This window comes from Drosophila kikkawai, chromosome 2L (genome assembly GCF_030179895.1).
Source record: "Drosophila kikkawai strain 14028-0561.14 chromosome 2L, DkikHiC1v2, whole genome shotgun sequence".
NCBI classification, from domain to species: Eukaryota; Metazoa; Arthropoda; class Insecta; order Diptera; family Drosophilidae; genus Drosophila; species Drosophila kikkawai.
In genome coordinates, this window is record NC_091728.1 from 27,605,893 (window position 1) to 27,631,416 (window position 25,524).

A 25,524-nucleotide genomic window follows, 5' to 3' on the forward strand; every position below is an offset into this window, starting at 1 on the left:
TATTATATAGGAGCAATGGGATACATCGCAAAATTTGTAGAATAAATGTTATACTTTTCCGGTTTTTTAATATATTTTCATCTACTTGACAAGGCAATATTGTTATTATTTTAGAATTTCTGTTTTAATTTCTTTAAAATCGGACTGTAAAACAGTAAATACATCTGTAATAGGTAGGTTAAAGAAAGTTGACATTACTTTGTTTTTTTTCAGCAAAAACATATATTTATCATTGCAAACTGCAAGGGTATACTTTTGCGTGCAGAAATTGGCTTCTTTTTTTGTTTTATATTAATTTATTTTTAAAACTGTTTAATAGTGTCGGTCGGTTCGCCATATCGCGGAGTAGATGCTAAAATCTTTAACAACAAAAGAACTTTTATATTATATCATATAGTTTTCCGATCGTTACTATGGCTGCTTGGTATATAAATCTGTTACCTTCCGACATACCTGAAATGAAAATAAAACAAATTAAACGTTTTATCTAAATCAAGTGTAGACCTGAGATTTTACAGGAAAAATAAACTTAACAAAAGAAACAGACAAAAAAAAACATCACCGAAGCAGTCATGGGCCAGACAATGAGCGAGCGAACAATCATTATAAGCATCGCAAAAGGCTTGTCTTTTGCTCTTGTTAATTCGAGATCGCATTTTTTTTTCTCTCTCCTTTTGACACAAAATTTCAATATCGTTTTTGTAAAGTTTCACGGAATTACTTGCTGGCACCAACTAGGATCTAAATAGAATAAATGTCGATAACCTTTTCAAGACTATTTTAATTAATATTAAAGTGTATACGTTATTAATGAATTGTTCATTTAATTTGTTTTTAGAATGTAGAACTTCCAGAATCGTTTTCCATGGAATTAAGAAATTTGTTGGAACTGTTGCTTCAAAGAGACGTACCTAAACGTCTTGGCTGTATGGGAAATGGGTAAGATTCTGAAGAACATATATTTTGACATACTAATATTTATTTATACTTTCCTAAAGAGCGGATGAAGTAAAGATGCATAATTTTTTTTGTGGAATCGACTGGCACCAAGTTTATATTCAAAAATATACTCCACCTTTAGTACCTCCAAGAGGAGAAGTAAATGCCGCTGATGCCTTTGATATCGGATCGTTTGATGAGGAAGACACAAAAGGCATAAAATTAAACGAATCCGACCAAGATCTCTACAAAATGTTTTCGTTGACCATATCCGAAAGGTGAGCTTTATAAATGTATATAATATAAAAGCGATCTTGTGGAAATAATCTCTCATCAGAGTTTATCCAAATCTTTCGCAGAAAATATCTTTTATATATATATATATATATATATATATATAAGTCGGGTTTTCCTTCTTGATCATACAACTTCTGAACACACGAACCGATTTCCACGGTTTAGCATTCGTTGAAAAGGTCTCGGGCTCCGTGAGGTATATAGCAAAGAAAATTCGGGAAAATGTTCAATTCATTTCATGTGACGAACCGAAATTGTGTTCCCTGTGAAATTGTGAAAAAAAAGTCAAAAAAATAAGTTATTCGTTTCCTAACATTTCAATTGGAAACCAGCAGTTGTCATTAAGGTGGTATGTTGAAGTGTTTATGTGGATTTAAATCCAAAATGCCTAGAGCGCGACGTTTGAACATCGGCCGGCGCACAAGGTATGCAATCCAGCAACAAGCCAGGAAAGAGGAAATGTAATAAAGGAAAATGCCCGATTGAGACAACGCGTGAGCACACGAATATTATTGGCATTATACAATCGCTTGACTTTCCTATATTACCTCACTGCGAACTACAGTGATGATGAAAATTTTGATATTGCCGATATTGCAATGCGTTAAAGTTCAAAAAAGAAACGTCTGAATTGTTCTGCGCAAGTTGAAAAGTCAAACTGGATCCATTACTTACACCACCCACAGTCACTGAAGCCATTGTTCGATGGAAGCGATCCAGATTCCAGCCATTTTCTTCAACACATCCTTGAATACAATAATAATATCATTCGTGAAGGCGGCTTCTTGCCGACTTGCAAGGTAAAAGATACAACATACCTAACCAATCACTCACACAAACACAATAAATTGCAACACCCCTTCAGTTCCAAAATTCCATATTCGAATAACAAAAATAAATTACATGGGCCTCGTTAAGCGAAGTTCGAAACAAAATAGCCGAAACAAATTCTATCTACGCTCGGCTATTGCCGAGTGATTCGCGAAGTTGGCTCTTCAAATTTGTTGTTGTTTTCGATCTGCGTTCGGAGCACCGGTTGCGAGAGTTCGTAAATTAGAGGGAGATGGAAGAAAGGGAGGAAAGACCAATTTTCTTCTTCTTCAAAAACAAAGAGTATTGTACCGACGTCAGAATGACCTTTTTAAAATAAGTTGGATTATTATACCCTTGCAGGGTATTATAATTTCAGTCAGAAGTTTGCAACGCAGTGAAGGAGACGTTTCCGACCCTATAAAGTATATATATTCTTGATCAGCATCAACAGCCGAGTCGATCTAGCCATGTCCGTCTGTCCGTCTGTCTGTCTGTCCGTCTGTCCGTCTGTCTGTCTGTCCGTCTGTCCGTCTGTCTGTCTGTCTGTTTCTACGCAAACTAGTCCCTCAGTTTTAAAGCTATCTGAATGAAACTTTGCATATAGTCTTCTATATGCTCTCACTGCTATATATGTCGGAACGGGCCGGATCGGACGACTATATCATATAGCTGCCATACAAATGTTTGATAAATTTTTAGAAAAAAAAGTATAACTTGGCTGTTTTTCAATATTTTTGCATCATTTTTGAGATATAGCCATTTTATATTATTCCAGAATTTTGGTAAAAATTTTATGAAAATCGGACGACTATATGATATAGCTGCCATAGGAACGATCGAGAAATTAATAGAAATAAAATTATAGCTTCGTTGTTTTTCAACGCATTTTTATTTACTCTGAGATATACGTTTTTTTTATTATTCTAGAATTTTGGTATAAATTTCATAAAAATCGGACAACTATATCTTATAGCTGCCATAGAAGCGATCGGTAAATGTATAAAATATATAAAGCTGAGAATGTAAAACTGTAACTGTCAAACTGTAAACATAATAAGTATAGGTAAAATGTAATGAAACTCTGTTTTGTGAGTGTTTTCAGCATTTAAATCTATAAAATAAACATCAAAACCAATCTGCAAGGGTATACAAACTTCGGCGTGCCGAAGTTAGCTTCCTTTCTTGTTTAAATATATTTAAGATTATACATATTTAATTAATTTTTACGTATCAAAACGTTTGGTATTGAAGCACCTAAGTAAATGTGCTTTAGACATGGCCGAAATATTCATGTTTGATTGTCGTCGGCCCTTTGTGAACTAATTACAAGGCATTGCCTTGTCGGCTATACCCTGAGTTGACTGCTGTTGCATTCAGAACTGTTTTGCGTATTAGTTCAAGTTGCGTAAAAATTAAATATTATAAGGTAAGTGGAAGTTATTTGCATTCAAATAATAAATTTGCATTCAAATAATAGTTTAAATTGCAGAATTGACGATAAAACTGGATGCGACTTCAACCTAGACGGTGTGAATGGAATTCAGTACGGAAGTATTTTTTTTATCCAGTTTAAGTTAGTACTGCAATTTACAATTTGATTCAAAAATATGTATGTACTTATGTATTTAATTTACAGATAAAACAAATTTCTTAAAGTCCTATCAGCCGGCAGAGGAGGCCCTTGGAGGCACTTATATGTATATGTACATACATACATATATGTTTAATTATGAAGAAAAATGTAATGGTACCAAAAAAAAGTGAACATAAATAAAAATATGCAATCCATAAATAAATTAGGAATAAATTACATCGAATTTTTATAGGAAGTGGTGATTTTTCAGGAATTTTCTATAGGTTTTCATCTGGGATTCCTCGACAATTCCCCCCAGCGATTATTCAGGAAACACAACTGTTAAAGAGACGAATTATTGAACAGTTGCAAGCATTTTTCACGCTAATATGCTCAAAACAGCATTGGAACGAATGCCATCGGATACGCACAAATTTGTCATAAGAGTTAATGATGTTCCTGCAGTTATTGTTGGCGATCCAATTAAATCGCGAGATATTGTCATTCAGCGAAGAAGCAATATCATACTGAAGGATCTTTGGCGAAATAACATCTTTGGCGCCTTGATGATATTGTTGGCAGCCGATTTCAGGCAGACGACTCCAGATGAATTGAATGCTTGCCTGAAGGCATCTCCTTTATTGAATAACGTATAAGCATTAGCGCTAACCACTATTATGAGAGTTCAACTCCAAAATGATCAAAGTGTTGCACAATTTTCCAAACAATTGTTAACTGGTGGAAATGGAAAAGTCGCAGTTGATAAATTCAATACCTGTGAGATCGTCAATATGAACCAGTTCGGAAATAAGGGTTGAGTCAATGGCGATTAAAACTCCACCTCCTCGCTGGGAAAGACGGTCCAATCTATAAGTTGTGTACTTACCTGGGAAAATTTCGGAGCTGAGAATCTCCGGCTTTAACCAGGTTTCGGTAAACACAATCACCTGGGATGCAAACGAAAAACTATCAGAATACAATTTAGAGAGCTTGCTGCGTAAGCCTCTAGTATTCTGATAAGAAAGTAGGGGGGAGGTATTTAGTTTTTTGGCACTGCCGTGACGCCCGCGGTCGCTGTGGTTTGTGCCGGCCGTGAAGGCCGTTTTTTCTTTATTTTTACCTCGTACTCCTTGACTACAGCGTGCTCGGGCCAGAAGTCACCAGAACAAATTGTGCCAAAAAGATCGAGGGAGGCACTTATCTTGAAAGATGAGATGTCTCTGGGGTATGAAAAATTTAATTTTTCTATTTTCACATTATTGGCTTGTGTTTTGCTCATTATATGAGCTTGTACATCTTCAGATGCGTGGTCAGGGGCAAGCCGAGAAACGAATATTGTTTTTAATGGTGGAATAGCGGTGAGGGTTTTTGGTAACGCAGCATTACCGACTTCAGCCAGTGGACCGGCCTTTTTTTTGCCCGGTGGGATAGCTGAGATTTTTTTTGAAGTCTGCGGTGTCAGAGATTGAGACTCCGCAGCAGACTCAACTAATAAAACGGGCGGTGCTGCTGCCATTTCATTCCCGGCACGTTCGATTGCCGAATCTTTAGCCGTTCCCGATCTCAACACCATTGGAGTTGGTGTCGGTGCCGGGGGCTGGGCCGAGGGGGTATGCCAGATCGTAGGTTGCTTAGGCTCGCCCAATTGCTGCCGACCAGAAGCTGATTTTTTGCGCTTTGGCGACTCACTTAACAGCTTCATCCCGTTAAATTGAGCGTCCAGCGTTGTGAACAGGTCGTTCGCTTTGCGAAAATTGACCCTAAGCTCATTAAATCCGCCTCTGGTCTGCCGCATGAAGGATAACATTTCCTTCTCAACCTCCCGGCAGGCATGGCAACAGTAACGTATGCCTATATTGGCAGAAATTACGTCAGCGATACGGCCCGATAAGTCTAGACACTTAGCGTGTACGACCGCATCGCAAAGCCAGCAATAAAGGCTGGGCTGTTCTGCCAAAACTTCTTTTTGGCAGCCTTTAATAGCGCAAACATTATCCGACACCATTTTACACAACCTACAACCACGGTGCACCGATAAGCAGAGCCGAAACGAAAAAAAAAGCAAGAGAGCGGGAGCGTAAGCGTGGGTGAGCAGAGACACAACGAAAGCTTGGAACCGCTTAAGTGCAGCTAGAAGCAAATAAACGTTACAACACAAAGAGGAGACAGGAAAACGCAAAAACTAAAAGTGATTAAATTAGATGTATGTATATACATATATACGGCAAAGTTATGAATTGTATTTTAACAAATTAAAATCTGAACCCCGGTGCTTTTAAATGCAAAACAACACAAAAGTTCGGAGCGCAAAACAAAAACACGACCGTTCGCTATGAAAGTTCAAGACGAAAATTTGGAGGCAATTGAATTGAAAATGAATTTGTTTGAGGCAACCATTATTAACGAAAAGTACGCAGGTGAAAATATATGTATTCCTCGAATACCAATGATTCCGACTAATCTTCCGTTTGCGGGATAAATTTAGAAAAGCATTGTTTTCACATGGGCAGTTATACGTTGCGTGCTCACGAGTTGGGAAGCCATCCGCTTTTTTGTGTTAACGTCGGACCAAAGAGCACTTTAATGAAACGCATAATTTGCCGAAGGTGGCGAAACGGAGTTATAAATAAAAAATCATATGAGATTCATTTCGCTTTATAGTAGTTAAACCTCAGAGCAGAGAATGATAAAGGGGCGCCATGTGGGTTTAACCGTGTCTCAGATCGCGAATAAAATTGTTTTTTGATAAATTGAGCTGCTACATCTCCAAAAATAATCTCTAATAATCGCAGCATGCTCTATGGTAACTTCATTTATTTATTTGGTCTATGTACAATTAAAAAATCGGTCTAGCAATTCTAAAAATGCCCCAAAGCAGACGTACAAACTTAAGCCACTGAACTCGAAATGCTGCAAGTCAAAGATATATAATATAATAGCAAAAGGCGGTTTTAGCGAGCAGCGAGACTCGTTGTTTTAATTGTAACGCAAAGGAGCACTGGACGAAAGAGTGCATTAAGCAGAAGAGGTCGCCAGGTTCGTGATATAGAATATATGAGGCTTTATATTAAAGAAAGAGATAAAGATTTGGTTTAAATTAATTGTAGTGGCTGATTAATCTATGGTCTGTAATGTTGTGTTGGGTAGAGATTTCATGGATGCGGTTTAAAGATTGATATAGAAGCATTACAAATTGTTACTGTAGAGTGTACTGAAACCGATGACGAGGAAAAAAATTTAAGAACTTTCCAATAATGATATGGAAATTAGAAAAGCTGAAAATATTTCGGAGACCCAACTCGAAAATGTAGAAAGAAAATTAGGAGACAGAGACTTGGGTAAAAACTTAGGAGAAATAAGTCTAGGAACAAAATTAGGCGACATAAAGTTAGGTACAAGATTTGGAGATTGTTATTTGGTTAAAAGGTTAGGGAAGTATGATCTAGCAAAAGATTTAGATGAAAATAATTTAAATACAACTTTAGATGAACTAAAAAAACTTTAGGTGCGAAGAATTTAGGTACAACATTAAAAAAAATAATTATGTACAACTTAAGATGAAAAGATTTTAGGTATAGCATTAATCGAAAACAATTTAGGTACAACTTTAGATAATAAGAACTTCGGTACAACATTCATTAAAAACAGTTTTGGAACAAGCTTAGGTAAACACAATTTTTGTACACGTTTAGGGAAACAAATTATATGTACAATTGGAATGAGAATTATGAAGGTACAATTTTGAATGGAGACTTATTTTGGAATGAAAATGAGGGAGATATAAGCATAGGTATAACAAAAAGTTTAGATAAGTAAATTGTAGATACTGATATTTTAGAGGACCAAATTTTAGGTACACACAAGTTAGATATACAAATTTAAGTGTTGGATGAAATTTTTGAGGAATTGGTTTACATTATTGGGGAGCAGGTTAGTTATACAGATGAAATAAAACTAATTGAAGTATTAGAGTCGAATTATATTCATGCCCCGTAACCTGAGTTGCCGAAAAGTAGAGGTTAACCATTTAGTTGTATACCTAGAAGGCTGTCGTATAGTGAAAAGAAACAGAAACTGTTTAATGAATACTAGTGCTGGAACAAACATCGATGTTTATTCGATACAATCGGTGTTTTAAAACATCATTTTCTGAATGATATCAAATAAAATTAGGCTGAACAAAATAGATTTTTTTTTTATTAATCGATGTTTTTTATGAAAGTACTCACAAACATCGATGTAAGCAAACATCGATGTTTTTCCAACACTAATGAATACTATCAACCTTCTCCCACCTCTGGGTAAAATTATGGAGAGGCTGGTTATAAACGGGCTGCTCTCTTGCGAGGAAGAGTCTAGTGCGATCCCAAAATTTCAATTTGGTTTCCGCCTGCAGCACGGTACTCCTGAGCAACTGCATAGAGTGGTTAACTTTGCCTTAGAAACCTTGGAGAAGAAGGAGTATGCTGTAGCTGCCTTCCTGGACATTCAACAGGCATTTGACAGAGTCTGGCACCCTGGGCTGCTGTACAAAGCGAAGCGACTCTTCCCGCCTCAACTATACATGGTTGTGAAAAGTTTTCTGCATGATCGCACATTCCATGTATCGGCTGATTGGTATAAATCAAGAGTCAAGACAATTGAAGCTGGAGTTCCGCAAGGAAGTGTTCTAGGTCCTACTCTGTATTCGGTCTCTGCTTCGGACATGCCTAGTCACTTGACAGTAACTGAAGTCGCGGAAGATGATTTACTAATAGCTACGTACGCTGATGACACTGCTGTGCTAGTGAAAAATAAAAGTATTTTGGCTGCTTCATTTGGTTTACAGGAGTATCTGGATGCCTACCAAGAATGGGCTATGAACTGGAATGTGCGCATCAATGCGGACAAATGTGCGAATGTAACTTTCACCAACCGTGCAGCTAGCTGTCCTGGGGTTAGTCTTAATGATAGAGTCATTGGCCACCATAGAGCCTATAAATACCTTGGCGTTACCTTGGACCGTAAACTTACATTTGGCAGGCATGTTGCGAATATTCAGCATGCTTTTAAGGCTAAGGTTTCCCGGATGGCATGGCTCCTGGCACCCCGCAACAAACTATCGCTTTACTCCAAGGTCATGATATATAAGTCAATTCTAGCCCCCTCCCTGTTTTATGGCCTTCAAGTTTATGGAATTGCTGCAAGATGTCATTTGAGCAAGATTCGGATTCTTTAAGCAAAAACGTTAAGGAGGTTCTCTGGGGCTCCTTGGTACATGCCAAATATTTAGGTAACGGAGCACTAGTCAAATAAAATTTCATAATTAAAAAAAAAAAAAAAAAAAAAAAAACTAATGAGTACTTAGAAAATGGAATTATTAAGAGTAGTAGGTCTGAATATGCTTCTCCAATAGTGTTGGTGAAGAAAAAGAATGGCGAGCTTAGACTATGCATCGATTTCGGAAGGCTAAACAAAATTATGGTTAAAGATAATTAGCCTATTCCTTTAATTGGTTGAAAAGTCAGTTTTTACAAAATTCAAATTCAAATCAACGATATTTGGGCAATTTGAGTTTTTTCGCATGCCAATGGGTTTAAAAATAGCGCCTCAGGTACTTCAAAGATTTGTGAATGATATTTGTTTTCTGATATGATTCAAGAGAATAAGGTGATAATATACATGGATGATATTTTAAATGCAGCAGACTGGCAGGGACCTTTTAGAATACCCACTAACATTCTGTAGTCCTTCGGCGGAAGAGCCGCTATATATTGAGATATTGAGCATGGTCCTGGCTTGACTTCCAGTCGTTTGGTCCCATGAGTACTGTTGTGTTTAATATTTAGGATTTTTGAATTTTATGTGTGCATAAATATGAGTACACTTTTGTCAATCTATTTTTAGAAAGTCCCATTAGAAATGCCAAGCAGACCATATTGCTTGGTAAATTTTGGACAATTAGCTGATAGCTGATTTAAAAATGAATTCACTGTATTACGACCTAGGTTCATACAACTATACTATAAGTGTAATTAAGAATAAATTGCAAATTATAAATTCTTATTACCGCTAATATCACTGGAGTAACTTTATACTTAGATATAGCTAAGAAACTAATTAATGCTGATTTTTACGTAGGTGAGTATCAATTAAAAAAATAAAAGAGATTTTGGCATACTATTGAAAGCTGCAATGGTATACACATTTTTAGTTCAAAATTTAGTATTACCCAAAAATACAAATCGATTATTTTCTGCTTTTTTTCTTTTTTTTTCATAGGTGGCAACAAGAAGTTTCTGAAACAGTATTTGAAACAGTCAATGCCGAGACTGATAAAATTGAACAGAAAAGGAAATCAAAGCAGAAACATCAGTTTGATACGGACGAGAAAGAATCTGACTGTATACTGCATGGGTATATAAAGAAACTGGGAGGATCATTTGCGTCTTTATGGCAAACAAAATATGCGAAGCTCTATCCGAATAGGTACGTATTTTTAACATAGTAATTTATCTTCTTCGTTTGGGTAAAATTTGTTTTTCAACGCCGTACTTTTAAATCACATTTCAAGCTAATAATATTAAGTCGAAGTTTACCGGAACTCATAAATAGGGTTAATCATTATAATGGGTACTCAAAGTTCAATTAATTTTGGTTGGATGTTAACATATCAATAAAATAGTGATATAATCTAATCTCCGCAGTCGTAAAATGTAATAATCTAAGCCATGTTGTTGCACTTGTTGTTTTTTCGTAAAAGGAAATCGCAATTTACTAAGAAGAAAACTATATTAAGTTCTAATTCCTATCTTTTAGATATACTTCATAAATTACAATAATGACCATCTTAGCACCATATAACGGTCAAAAATGTTATACGTGTATAAACAGATAATAGGTAAACAGAGCTGTTTTCGGCTGGAAAAACTTTGAAGCTAAGTATTTAACGAGGGTTTTGAGAACACAATATCCAGGGAAACAAAAGAATAAACGTTAGGAAGATTAATACAAAACCCAGTTGCATTGGACAGGAAATAATTACAAAGAGAGTTGATTAGTTCTTTTGAGCAAATAAAATGGAATAAAAAAAGAGCAAAGGGTAGTCCTTCCTGCATTTTTTTATACCAATTTAACTGCTTGTTAAAAAAAATTAAACTGTCCACAGCTGTGGTTAGAATTGACACAACATATTATGTCAAAGAGAGCATTATGCTGATAGATTAAATATTTATAGCATATGAACTAATTTGTTTAAGGGGTTATATACAGTTGTACCGCGCAAAAATATGAAGCTTTGTCGATTTTTTTTTGACACCATAAAGAATATTTATTAAAAATGTTTTGCCGGCGTTGTTTAGTACATATTTCTGGGTACTTATTAAAATTGTTTTATACAAAAATATTAACTAATAAAAAAGTTATGGCCGAATTCAAATACCCTCTTTTTCCGATAGTGACTTGCGGTGGACATCATATCCCGAGAACGGTTCATCGGAAATCAAAAATTCAAAACAATTTCGTTAGTATATTGAATTGCCTTGTCCGGTTTTTATGCTCTAAAAAAGGAAGTTTTCAAAAAAATTGAAAATCCTTCGTTCACGGACTAGTTTTTCTTATAGTAAATAAGTGGTCAAAATTTGGTGTTGATCGGATTAATAGTTTTTTAGTAATCGTGTCCACCGCAAAGGTAATTTCGAAAAAACAAGATTCTGAGATAATCGCGTTTAAAGTTTCAAGTTTGTTCCGGCCGACGTGGAGGTAGTGCGCTATAAATAGCTACTGTGAGAGTATTCTCAACGGGTGCATGGCATAACGCCCAGTGTCATAGCGCCCGCGGGCGCCATGACACAATTGTTTGTGTCATAGCGCCCATTCTCAACAGTATATACTTTAAGAATGGGTGCATGGCATAACGCCCACGGCGCCCGCGGGCGTTCTGTCACTTTTAAAAGTGTCATATCGCCCGCACCGAAAATGTCAGAGCGCCCGTGGGCCTTATGACATTTTCAATCTGTGTCATAATCGCGCGATTTTTATGTAAAAAAATTTTTTGCCTGCGCTTTTAATAAAGTAAATTTAAATACAAATTGTGTTAACATGTCATTTATTTCATTTAAACATTATTGAAAAACTTTGATTTGGCTGTCTACTATTTTCCTGCAATATGGGCAGAGCAATAGAGACTTCGCCGCTTTCATTTTCATCACTTTGTAGCAAACGAGATAATACATTAAACTGTATTATTAAAAACAGTACTTTCAGAATCAATTCTTGATAAACTTTGCAAGTTTTAAGAAATTGAGGGCGTTATGACACAGGTTGAAAATGTCATAAGGCCCACGGCGCTCTGACATTTTCGGTGCGGGCGATATGACACTTTTAAAAGTGACAGAACGCCCGCGGGCGCCATGACACAATTGTTTGTGTCATAGCGCCCGTGGGCGCTATGACACTGGGCGTTATGACATGCACCCTTTAAGAATATGCAATAAAAAAAAAATCGATTTTTTCAACTATCACAACTGTATATAACCGCTTAACTTCATTTTTATATTTTTGGCTCTCGTTATGCTTTAATCAAACCAAAATAATATTTGACAAGATGCAGCCACAAAACAAATATTTGTTGCGTAGGCGGCACTGCAACAACAGTTTTTGGCCTCGCAGACTAATTATCTGTAACGCAGGTAACATCGGACTCAATTTCGCTCTCGGCCCAATTTTTGTATTACTCGATCTCAGAATTCTTGAAATCAATCTTGAGGCCAAGGGCTATCCCGATGGAGTCTGATTTTAAGACATTTCAGCGATTTGTTAGTGTGCGCTTAAATGCTCCCACGGAGCTCAGCTCTAATTGAAGGTTACCGTGGCCGGTAACCTTACCATTTTTACCTACGTCGGTATACGTCGGTAACCTCTGGTTTAAGCGAAAAGTAAAAAGTTCTTTTGAACCGATTCTCTGCGTTTACTGTGGACGCCATACTGAGAGCCCCAAACGCCAGATCCATATTCTAAGATATGACGAACAATGGAAGTATATAGGGATTTTTTAATGAAATCAAGCACACCACTGGTTTTATTGCATGAAATATGATCGATAAAGTCAAGTTAAGGATCCTGACGGACACCCAAATAATCAACTATATTAATTATTTTCAAAGAGCAGCAGTTCTGCGTATAATTTGCAGACTTAAGATTAATAGAGCCTCTGGTGTAATACAGTCCACAATGCCCAGCCGGCGCCCTAGTGGGGGGTTCAGCCAGACAATTTTCGGAGCGCCATTCCTACGGTGCTTTACCTCTCGTAGCCTGGTCATGACGGCTGCTGCGACATTGCTTACTGCCAGTGGGCTTCGCTAGCTATCATAAGTGCTACCAGGTTCGCGGCTGAGACATTTGAGCCCATTCAGAACTCCAGGTGGATCCGCTGCCTTGCGAACCTGCCGCAGGCTAAAATCGCGTGCTCGGCGGTCTCCACCGTTCCGTCGTTTCACCACGTTCAATCTCCGCTGTCCTCGTGGCCAAATCGGTGTAGGTACTCCCGAAAGCACCCATGGCCGCTCAGGATCTGGGTCAGGAAGAAGTTCATCTGGCCGTGCTTCTTCCCGAATCAGACATCCAGGGTAAGGGTAAGCCGGTAGGTCCAGCGGCCTTTCGTCGCTGTATCCCTGCGGCGCTTTCAGGATTCCAGTGTGCTCGCCTTGGCTACGGTGCACGCTGATCTTTTCTCAAAGGGTGGGAGGGCTCTAACATGTAGCTGGTCGAATAGGCTGGCCTGGCCCTGGCCAACAGCTCCAGTGGGGGGCCGCCGACTAAAACTAGAGCCGCCTGATCCGACACCATTATAAATGCACTGCTGATTCGTAGTGCTGCTAGACAATGCATGGCATTAGCTCCCCGACCATTCAAGGGCTTCGTCAGTCCGTGCGCCCACACTTGGGCAGTTGCCCTCGTCACGTTGGTCAGGACCAGCTTGCTTTCCTGTTTACGCCCTCTGTAATTTAGCATGATCCGGGACAGTTCCCTGAAAGAACTTGGTACTGGCGTAAGCCAGATGCTCGCGGAAGGTGAGCCTGGTGCCCAGGAATTTGATGGCCCTGGACAAGCTGATTAAAGAGCCATCCAATTGAATGTTGGCGACTTCAACCTTCTTTCTGCTGCTCACTAGAGCCGTTTCCGTCTTCTGCAAGGTGTAGCCTTATGTGGACTAGCCACGTACCAATAACCTTGACGCAACGGTTACAGGTTACTTCTGTATTATGGAGCTGTTTCTCCACCACGACCACTGCTATGTCGTCGGCGAAGAACACTAGCTCGGAACGTTCGAGCAGAGGAAGGCGTAGCACTCCATCGTACATTGCATTCCAAAGCAACGACGCAAGAATGGACCCTTGGGGTACTCTGCTAGAGAGCTTCAACGGCTTCCGCGCCTTTGATGGTGTCAAACTCTGATATGCGGTTTGCGAAGTAGTTGGGCATCATCCTTAGCCAAATGTCAAATGTCCTTCGCCAAATGTCCTTTTTTGTCAAATGATGTTTTACCATAAATACCTAAACCAATTCGTTGTGCTCATAAATAATATGACGATCGGCTTAATTTATCGCATTCCCAATACAAAAATTTATTTTGAAAGCTCGAATTAAAATTTCACTTTATTATTCGCACAGTACTTTGTTTATTTGGTATCATTTTGGCAAACACGCATTCAATTTCGTGCGTGCGTTGCGGAGATAGGCTGTTACATGCAAAATTTTGCTTTCATCTATCTATTTATTTATTTCATAAAGAAAACACAAATATCAGTCATTTTAATTTATAAATCATACCCTTTCCTCTAGCTGAGTATTATTTAACGACTAGGATAGGTGTCTTAAGATATTGTGAACATTAAAGTATAAGGATATTTCTACATCTAAAAAGAAATAACAGTCACGCGAAAAGGATGCATCTCAAAGTTCGTTTTGTAAATATCAAGAGCTATCGGCCGATAGTGACGTGATGGCGTTGCAGGGGCTGAGCCTAATATTTGACTTAGTATATATCTAGCTAAATAGGCTTGCGGCAGTTCAAACGATTCTTAATGGTGGGCACTCACAAAAGGGGAGTCTGTCGACATCAGAAGGAAGGTGACGATGTGAGTCACAGTTTAATCCAATTCAATAAGGTTCTGATACTTCGCATATGGTCAATCATGAATATTGTTCGAGTGCTTGGTCCCTAGCACTCGAACAATATTCATGATTGGGACTGACCAGAGAGATTATTATTCATAGAACTCCAAGATCAGTTACTGAATTGATGCATTCAGACTTGTCCTTATGGAATAATTGGCATGGAAACAATTTTTCCAGTCAAACGACGTGAATTTACATCTAGAGTTATTGAGAATCATCAAATTATGGATTCACTAGGACTGCATTTTATTCAAGTCAGTTTGCAAAAGCATATGGGAGTCAGGGCTCGAAAGAGGCAAGCATAGCTTAACATCATTTGTGTGCATCATGAAATGAGAATAGAAAAGTGCTTGGGGCAACTCATGTATGAAAATGTCAAGATCACTCGTCCCTATAGAATAATGAGCAAAGAAATATTTTTTTCAAAAGAATGACATAAATTTACATTTCGAGCTGTTAAAAAACACCAAAAGCACATAAGAGTCAGAATTCGTCAGTGGCAAACATAGTTTTACATTATCTGCGTACATCATCACGTGAGATTGAAGAACCACATCCGGCAAGTCGTTAATTAAAATAACAAACAGAAGTGGCCCAAGGTTACTCTCTTATGGAACACCCAAAGTTAGGCGGACACAGTTTGAAAATGAACCTGTAATAACTACTCTTTGAGTTCGGAACAAATTAGTAACCGAACTAAAGGTTTTGTTGAAGTTTGAATTGATAACGCCAGTTTGGGTGTTGTTTTTAAACTCGAGAAGGTATATCTGTGTTTCATAAAACCAAGCTGTAAGGGGGACAATTTTGAGCGACATTGGTGCTGAAGTTAAGCAGTAATAATGAGTTCGAAAAACTTGGAAATCGCACTAAGTTTTGCAAATCTCTGTAGTTTTCGATGTTCGATTTACTACCCTTTTTATGAAGGGGAATTATGAGAATGAACGCTGAAGGGATATCTGAAATAGTTTTGAAAATGGTCTACATAACTCACTAGCACAATTTCTATACAATGAGGTTAAATCAAAACTAATAAATGAATACATAGTCTTGAAAAAGTTTGCGAATAAGTTCACGATATCAGGCTCGTTAGAAGCCGACTCGTTATTGAGATATGATAAAAGATTTACGTTAAGAATTAACAAACGTATACAATTGCTAAAATTGATTTTTGTAACATTCAGAATTGTGAGTCAGAAAATTAGTGCGAGCTATTAAATATGCGACTTTTCTAATTTTTAATATAAAGAAGTCGACGAGAAAACCAAGGAGGCTTATGCAAAACATCAGGAGAGGGAAACGATGAAACAAACATGTCAAAACCAGAGTATAGTCTGTCATAGAAAAGCTCAACTATGTGTAAGGGATCGTCAGGAGAGTCCAGAAAAGTCCAATCGTCTGAAGATAAACAAGCGCTTATGTCAGCGAAATTAGCCTTGCGGAAGGAACGAAAAGTTGTTGGCTCAGCTACAGGGCAAGGCAGTAATGGAGTCGAAGCTTCTAGACTTATCTCCAGTGTGGAGTGAAAAGCGTCTTCAGGGCTGGAAAGAGGGTTAATTCTGAAGACATAGGCATTGGCAAACTCTGACGCAAAAATGAGGTTTAAGACTTTTTCTCCACAGTTCCTTATATAATTAAATTGTCGATAAGACTGTGAATAAGATCAAGAGGTGCAGTCGGAAAAAGGACCATTGGAGTCAGGTGAGGGCATCCAAGATAATTAGTATTAGTATCATGGCTCCCGGGCCACCCAACAATGGGGATAATCGCTTCGCCGGTGTTAACGTTAGCCCCAAAGCTAAGAAAAAAAGAGCACATAAAAAACTTCCCAAAACTCTCTTTAGCCCAACAAAAAATTTTTGTTTGGCTTTGCTGTTGTTTATTGAATCTTCTCATTTTTGAGACTAACAATAAGTGTTTCAAATCTTACAATACTACCTAACTAGCAGTCATGTAGACTGGTACAGAGTAAATGGCCCTGACTAATTATGGCTGGGTTGGAAGGTCGTTACGTAGTAGACGGCTTCTTCTGGAAACCCGTATTGAGTCCCTTGCTAGAGGATTTGGATGGGCTGAGAGTTTTTCCTTGTAGGACGCTTTTTATTTTTCTATTTCGTTCTTGACTGCAGGAATGCCGAGATCCCTGTGTATGTTTTCATTGCGATTATATACCATGGTGCCCCAGTGATAGTTCTCAGGATTTTTGATTGGGCGCGCTGTATGATGTCTAGATGTCCAGTGGAGGCTGCTGGCTTTTAGTTTTTGAAGTTTCTTGCATTCAATTTGTCTTCGCCATGTTAGGCGTCTGTCCAGATGGACGCCCAGGTACGTTACCACTTTGACTTCGGGGATCTGCGTGCTGTTCAGGTAGAGCGGAGGATGAGAGTGAAAGTTATGTGCTGACACTTTTGTTCATTTATTTTGATACGCCAGTCAGATAGCCACTTCTCGACGACCTTGAGGTGGTTGGCGAACTGGGTTGTTGCATGGACTGGGCGTCTGGCCCGGCTGAGGATCGCAGTGGCGTCAGCGAAAGTGGATAATGTTAGCTGGTCGCTTGTGGGGATATCCGCTGTGTATAGGACAAATAGGGTAGGGCCAAGTGCGCTTCCTTATGGAACTCCAGCTTCGATTGAATAGGTGCCGGATGTTGTTGCGTTGCACCTCACTACGAAGACTCTGTTGTAGAGATACGACTCAAGTAATTTGTGTGTGTATACCGGCAAAAGTGTTTTAATTTTGTGCATGAGGCCGATGACCCAGACGAGGTCGAATGCTTGAGAAACATCGAGAAATATTGCGCTGCAATATTCTCGATGTTTGAAGGCTGTGCGAATTTCTGATGTTATTCAGTTAACTTGCTCGATAGTTGGGATGATGTTGTGAGCTCCCAGATGTAGAATTATGCGCATTAGAAGGCATTTTTCAAATAACTTGGACAAGCATGATAGTAAACTAATTGGTCGGTAAGATGACGGAATCGTGTGGTCTTTTCCGGGCTTGGCTATCATTATAATTATAGATTTTTTCCATTTAATTGGATAGTGGCCGAGACTTGTGATCCAATCGAAGATTTTACAGATGACCTCAATAGCAAAATTCGGAAGTTCAATTATCATTTTTTGGGTTATTAGGTCATCGCCGGGAGCCTTTTTCGGCTTCAGTTTCCTGATGACCTTCGTGATCTCGTTAGGACGAAATGATGCTGAAGTAGATTCCGTTTCAGTTTGGATTTGCGGTAGTTCAAATGGATTTGCAGCAGGGTTCGGCTGGAAAACGCCCTGGAGATGTGAGGCAAAAGTTTCGGCTCTGTCTTTGTCACTGCGGGCCCAGCAACCAGATGACGGGGTGACGGTTTCAGTCGGTGGGCTTAGATTGGGGCGAACGGATGCTTTCTTAATTTTGCATTTTCGTCATCTTGCTTCAGGGCCCGGCTTAGTTTGCGTGTGGCTTTGTTTCGACGTAGCTTGGCGATCTATTGGCGCCTATTTTTCTTGGATAAGCTTTTCAATTTCCTGGTTCGTTTTAAATGTGATTTTTTCCACATCCGTCTGTTGTGGTGTTGAGATCCTGGCTTCAGTCACAAGTACCTCTTCCAGAGCGGAGGTGGAGGAGTCGATGTCGGATTCAGTGTTGAGGTGGGGGGCTAGCTCAATGTGGGAACTCACGTACCTTTTGTATTTCATCCATTTGGTTCTGTGCGACGTCAGCCTGTAGGTGCGATCCATAGTTTCTGGGCTTTGATGGAGGGTTATCAACAGCGACGAGTAATCTGAAGGAAGGTCCGGAAGGGCCTTGGCGTGGGATGTTTTTTGTCACCGCGAAGTCAATTAGATCAGGTATCTTTCTGGGGTCGGCTGGCCAATATGTGGGGCTACCAGGGGAAACGTAGTCCAGTTTATTTCTCATATTTATGAGAGCGTTATACAGTTGTCTTTCCTTGGGGGTCACGAAGCGGGATCCCCAATGCGTATGCTTGGCGTTGTAATCTCCTGCAGATATAAAACCATCTCCAAGAGAGTTGTAAAAATCCATGAATTGGCCTTCAGAGATTGTAAAGCGAGGTGGGCAGTAGCCAGCAGCAACGTAGCTTGTTTTGTTGAAAATCTTTGGCGAAAATACTGTTTGATGCGTTCTCTGATAAGGATGCCGGTCACGCCGTGAAATTCCACATTTTTTCGTATTGGGGTTTTCTTTGTTCGCAGGGCAGTGTGCGGAATTGTCGAAGTCTCCACAGACTACGCAGACTAATCTTGATTGATCTTAGGTTTGTTACCAACCGTGTTATGTGGGCTGAGCTTATGCTTAATTTGGATGTAGCGATCCATGCCAGTCTGTATGGCCGGAACCGCTTGTTGCTTATCGGAGCTCACGGTTTTTGTTACCATTGAATTTGGCGCTGCGGCCGTTGGCACCGATTTCGCAATATAGGTCGTTGGTTTAGTTGTTCTTTTTGCTTTTGCTGCGTTTGCAGAAGTTGCAGCACTGCTTGTTGTTGGTGCCTCTTCCATTGAAGCCGGTGGTGGTGGTGTTTGGCATTGATAGCTCCAAGATGTGGGAGTTGGAGTGAGTAGGGCAGGCTCAAGTTCGACTTTGAAAAGAGGTTGCGACTTTTTTTTTTTGTTGATAATGTTGCTAACATTCTTGGCAAAGAAACCCTTGCCTTTCAGGGCTTCTAGTATCTCAGAGGGGGCGACTTCTGGTTCAATTCCTTTCAGCACTACTTGCAGTCCCTTGCTGCTTTTTAGTTGGTAGGTGTAAAAGCTCTTTTTTGATTCCTGCAAGTAATTAGACACAGGTCGAAAGTGTTCTTCTGTTTTGGTTTGAAATTTGGTTTCGCAAATGTTCCCTTTAATAATCGGAACAACATGAAAGTTTTCGACCCCGACCAGCGCAACAATTTTGTTGACCAGGGCGTTTGAACTTTTCTCCCTAATATAAATAGGTCGGCTGTTTGGCTGTTTTTGAGTCTCCTGCTCCGGCTCTGCTTGGTTATTCTCATCAGCTGCTGGCGGGGAAAATCTGTTGGAGTTGGTTGGGTCGTAGCTTTTGGTGACACGGTTGATCTTAGGTTTGTTACCAACCGTCTTATGTGGGCTGAGCTTACGCCTAATTTGGATGTAGCGATCCATGCCAGTCTGTATCGCCGGAACCGCTTGTTGCTTATCGGAGCTCACGGTTTTTGGGTGATTGGTTTAGTTGTTGTTGTTGCTTATGCTGCCTTTGCAAAATTGCAGCACTGCTTGTTGTTGGTGCGTCTTCCATTGAAGCCGGTGGTGGTGGGCATTCGTAGCTCCAAGATGTAGGTGTTTGAGTGAGTAGGGCGGGTGAGCAAGAGCGCGCTCTCTTGCCATCGGCGGTTATTAGAGCCGGGTTGGGCTTGGTAGACGTTTTTTCTGCTTCGATATCGCGAGTTGAAATTTAGAAGAATCAACCGTTTCTTTGGTTTACAGAGGTTCTACGCTCATTCTTTTGATCGCTGCTCATTATTTTGAGCTTGTTACGCGTGGCACCATATAAATGAACTTTGCAGCTCAAAAACACGTCTCCGTGTCCGTATATCATGCGTACTGTAAGGCTTGGCCTAATTATCAGTACGTAGTTTAGAGTTCCGAATTTACTTTTTTTACCATGAAAAACACTACGAGAATAAACCCCGCGTAGCTGTCGTCCGTAGGCACGTCTGCACTCGATGAAGGTCGAATGCCAACAATGCCCAACAAAATAACCCACGATTTATCGTCGTCACATCTAAATCATCAAAACCTCTATCTGAGTTCTCCTGCTTCGCAGTTCACCGTGCCCTCAAGCACATAAGCAAAGAAGTCTCCAATATCTCTACGCGATGGAAATCTGCTCATCTTAGTAAACCCCAAAAAAGTCGCCGATAAGCTCACCAAAGTTACCTCTTTGCCCGGAATTGTCGATGTTGAATGCAAACTACCCCAATCACTGAACTTTGTTAAGCACGATTTACGCCCATTGTCTTATAAATGTTCCGGAACCCCTGTCACCTTTGACTCCTACAATTTACCAAGCAAGCTCGACATCTCTTAGCATACCTTGAAGGTTAGGGAATGGTTTCCTCCAATCCAATGAGGTGTAAGTCTTTTTAGCTACTAGACTACATTAAAGCATTGTAAGAACGCAGCAACATGCGTTTCTTGTAATCTCCCCCCAACAGCAGTGGCGATCACCCGGCTTCGTCTCCAACATGCCTGTAAAATCAAGATCAGAGAGATCTGCTCTGCATAAAAACAATCAAGAAATTCAGCTTTCGTGAAGCCCTTATAATCTTATAAAAACAAAAAAATATAAATAACGCATCGACTACATTCACTTCTAATGCTAACTCCACAAACTAGCCTTCTACGACCGACCGAACCCCGAACAAAACAACAACCAAAAAACGAACACCAAAACTCCAAAGCCCGACAATGTAAACAACTCGACCATCCACACCGCTGTCAATTTAAAAGCTGGCATCATTGCCCACCGTACCCAATAAACATGACCCAAAGTCAGTTACCAACTTAACCGATCTCCCACGCTCATTGGCAATCAAGGCTCTTCTCGAAGAAATTATTGTGGGATTGGTTTCCTTTTTAAATGAGAAGTCCCACTAGTTTTAAGTTTTATTATAGTATTTAATAATATTTTATAGTAGATAGTTTAGTTAAGTATAAAGTGATCGTTTGCATGTATTTTAGAATAGTTTGAAATAGGTTTTAATCGTTTTTAACTTCGTTTTGTGACCGTCGTAAGCTCGCACGTCTTTTCGTCGTTGTCTCTCGTTCCGAACTCTTCGCTTTTCACCATCCGTCTTCGCTTCTTCTGTAGTGAGGTGGGTTAGGTGGAACGGAGTTGCCAGACCCATTCCCACAACTCGGCCATCCTTCTAGACATTCGTCCCGAATGCATTGCTGTCGTCGTCCTTGGAGCTCAGATAAGCCCACGGCTTCATATACTCGGCACAGGTAGTAGTATGTCTCGGCCCATCAGCAGATACAGTATCTTTGGAAACGTCATACGTATCTTTCGGCTTCACCTTGGTAACTCGGTACGGACCCAGAAACTTTGGCTTTAACTTAAGTCCGCCACCAAGTTGAGTACGCTTTATGGCAACAATATCGCCAACTTTGTATTTCTCTGCAGGTCTGCGTCTCAGGTTGTACGTGTGCTTAATCTCGTCTTGCATGACAAGAATCTGTTGCTTGGCTGTCTTCCGTATCTCGTCTCTTTGATCCTGAAACATTTGGATCAACTCCTGATGAATGATATCTTTTATATGTACGTCGGTTTTTGTTCGCATCTTTACGCCTACTAGTAGCTCAAATGGAGTTGTTCGTGTACTCCTACAGTACGTTGAGTTGATAGTTTGTTGAACACTGCTTACAAACTTGTACCACTTGGTAGGATCTTCGATCGATAGCTTCGACAATACTGATACAATTGTACCATTAAGACGTTCGACCTGTCCGTTTGCTCTTGGAAGGCCAGTCGTCACAGCATGAAGTTCGATATTCTCGTTGGTACAATACTGCTTAAACTCGTCGGATGTAAAGGCGGTACCACGATCAGAGATGATTTGCGCAGGATTACCAAAAATTGCGCTTTGAGCCTCCAGTCTAGCGATGACGTCCTTCGTAGATGTTGATTTCGTTGGATACAGCCAGCAGAATTTAGTGAATCCATCAATGACAGCAAGAATATGTTTATACGCTTTATGAGTTGATTCGAGCGGTCCTAAGAAGTCAATGTGAAACGTTTGAAGTGGCTCCGCTTCCTTCGGCAAAGGATGCAACTCTCCTTCCTTTTTCCCAAGCTTGCGGTTAGAAACGATGCATGGAATACAGCATCTGATCTGTCGTTGTATCTTCTCTTCTAGTTTTGGGATATAAAACTCTCTGGCGATGATTTCTTTCGTTTTCTTTACGGAAAAATGTCCTTTTTCATGTGCTTGTCGAATAATTTCGCGTTGAAAGGCTGGTGGCACAACTATCAGTCAATAATAGCTTTCAGCTCTTCGTCCTGCGACTGAATGTATTTCAATTGGCTGTGCAAGGTTTCGTCGGAGATCATCATTACAGGGTATCTGCTTAAAGCGTCAGCATGTCGTATACGTGTTCCAGATCTGTGCTCAACATCGAAGTTAAACTCTTGCAGTTCGAGAATCCAACGAGCGACTCTAGTGCACACTTCTCTCTTCTCCATCGTCTTGGTAAAAGCATTGCAATCGCTAACCAATTTAAAGCGCATACCTAGGAGATAAACTCTGAATTTTCGAAGAGCTTCAACCACTGCCAAGATCTCTAGCTCGTAACTGGAAAACTTTCTTTCGGCGTCTGTCATTTTCTTACTCATGTAATAAACTGGATGAATAAGACTATCGTTTGGAAGTAGAACTGCTCCGAAACCATCAATCGACGCATCTGTATGCAGCTCTGTTTCGTGTTGTGGATGAAAAATCTTAAGCACCGGCTTCTGCGTGATCAAGTTTTTGAGTGTATTAATAGCAGCTATCTCTCTTTCGGTAATTACAAATTTGGAGTCGTGCTTCAAAAGGTCAGTCAGGGGCTTCGCGATGATTGAAAAATCAAGAATAAACTTCCGAAAATATCCAACTAAGCCCAGGAAGCTCTGCAATTGCTTATGGTTTATCGGAACAGGAAATTTCGTCACGGCTTTGGTCTTTTCGTCAGATATTGTAATCTTTTGGTCTTCGATCACGTGCCCTAAAAATTCGATTTTCTTCTTCAGAAAGCAGCATTTCTTGAGATTGATCACCAACCCAAATTCTTCGCATCGTCTAATTACCGTTTTCAGATTCGATACGGCTTGTTCTTCGTTTGCAGCAGGAACTATAATATCGTCGACATATGGGATTGCTATACCAGAACGAGTCAAGTCTCGAAAGATAGCGTTAACGTGCCTTTGAAATACGCCTGGAGAATTCGTGAGGCCAAAGGGGACTTTTAGGAACTGGTACTGGCCATTGTGGGTTACAAAGGATGTAAATTTGCGACTATCCTCCTCAACGTTTACGTGGAAAAATCCGTTTTTCAGATCCAGCGTGCTGAATATTTTTGCATCTTGCAGACGGTCTAATTGGTCTTCAATCAAGGGCAGGGGAAATAGATCTCGTACAATTACCTTGTTAATCCTCCTGTAATCGATACATAGCCTTGTTGAATTATCGCGCTTTTTCACAAGAACGACCGGACTGCTGTACTCAGACTCAGACTGTTCAATAATACCGTCTTTAAGCCACTGCTCGACTTGATCATCAATGATGCATCTCTCGGAAAATGCAAATCTACGCGGATGCGAGTGTACAGGAGTGTCGTCCTTTAAAACGATACGCATCACAACGTTGGTTGACTTCGTGTTCATCGGCTTATAGCTTTTAATTAAATCAGTTACTTCACGCTTGGCTTGGAAACTTGCACTTTCGTCAATATTAATGCTCATATTTTCTTCATTTTCCACGTTGATTTTCATTAGCGCACCTATTTCCACATCAGAGTCATGATTTTCTGGATTTTTGATTTTTATTCCGTCGCGATTTATTTGAATTTCCGCATTCTTACAAAATTCTGCACCTAACACAACTTGAACGTCCAAAAAATCAGATGAAACTACCAGAAAATTTTCTTGAAACACCTGGCCGTCAACTTCGAACTCTTCTTTGAATGAACCAAACGGCTTTACTCTGTTTTGATTTCCGAAACCGACAAGAACAATGTTTACAGCACACAGCTTTGGCTTCTTCAAACTAATGTACGCTTTTTCACTTATAATGTTGTATTTGCTGCCAGTGTCAATCAGGGCTGTATACTTCGTTTGCTTCATTGTAATCTCCTTACACATCGATAATTTTTCTTCAGAAACTTTACGCGTATTGCTCGAATTTGCTACCGGTTCGATTTTGCCAACAGGACAGTCTTTCGAAATATGTCCATAACACTTTCGACCGTTGCTACGATTAGAACACTGAGCGGCTGTATGTCCAAAAGCACCACAATTAAAGCAATTCACTTTTTTCGGCACGGTTACATCTTTATGACCACCACTGTCTTTCGCACCTGAATATTTCAGCTTTTCCTCTTGATATTTCGATTTTCCAGATTTTTCTCGAATTTTCTCGTAACACTTCAGTTTGTCTTTAAATTCCTTCATGTCCTTCGCATTGTCCAATATTGATTTATTGACACTTAAATCGTTTATACCATCGATCACGTACTGCATAAGCGCACTACTGTCTACACTGCCACGAGAAGCTATCTCTTTCATTTTGAGGAGATATTCTTGAACGCTCTCACTGTTCTTAATTTTTCGCTCGGACAGCATTTTATGTATTTGAGCACCGTTTACTTCCGTTGTAAACTCGTTGATCAGGGCATTTTTCAACATTTGCCAGCTTCTTATGCCACGCTCACTCATTATAAACATTTTAGCTAGCCCTTTCAAAGACCGTTTTGCGAAAATAAATTTTTGAAGATCATCCCAATACATGATCGAAGCCATGTCCTTAAAATCATGCACCCACACCTCCACTGCCAACGTGTCGTCACCGTTGAATGGTCTAATCGAGTCCTCAACATCCCGGAAGTTAACCGAAAATCGCGGCGTACCCGTGCCAAAACTTTGCACTGAGCTCGCATCATTATTATCGGACGCGACTGTAAAGGCCTTGACATTGGCATTGGCATTGACATTGACATTGGTATTCTTCTTCTTCTTTCCTT

At 39.8% G+C, this 25,524-nt stretch overlaps 1 protein-coding gene and 2 long non-coding RNA genes across 3 annotated transcripts in view; 2 read left to right on the forward strand and 1 right to left on the reverse strand.

Annotated features, from left to right (window-relative positions):
* The window catches only part of Gprk1 (G protein-coupled receptor kinase 1), a 94,482-nt gene that overhangs the window by 55,873 nt on the left and 13,085 nt on the right, over positions 1 to 25,524 (forward strand). The window contains exons 11-13 of the mRNA XM_041775609.2: positions 839 to 939; positions 999 to 1,217; positions 9,884 to 10,090. Coding sequence (XP_041631543.1) covers positions 839 to 939; positions 999 to 1,217; positions 9,884 to 10,090 — 527 coding nt within the window. The remainder of the gene's footprint in view (positions 1 to 838; positions 940 to 998; positions 1,218 to 9,883; positions 10,091 to 25,524) is intronic.
* Positions 159 to 2,234, reverse strand: LOC138929641 (uncharacterized). The gene is made up of 3 exons (XR_011445875.1): positions 2,055 to 2,234; positions 1,912 to 1,982; positions 159 to 453 (listed from the first exon to the last, which is right to left on the reverse strand). It is a non-coding gene; the product is annotated as an uncharacterized lncRNA (long non-coding RNA).
* LOC138929640 (uncharacterized) lies at positions 3,525 to 3,856 on the forward strand. The gene is made up of 2 exons (XR_011445874.1): positions 3,525 to 3,622; positions 3,686 to 3,856. It is a non-coding gene; the product is annotated as an uncharacterized lncRNA (long non-coding RNA).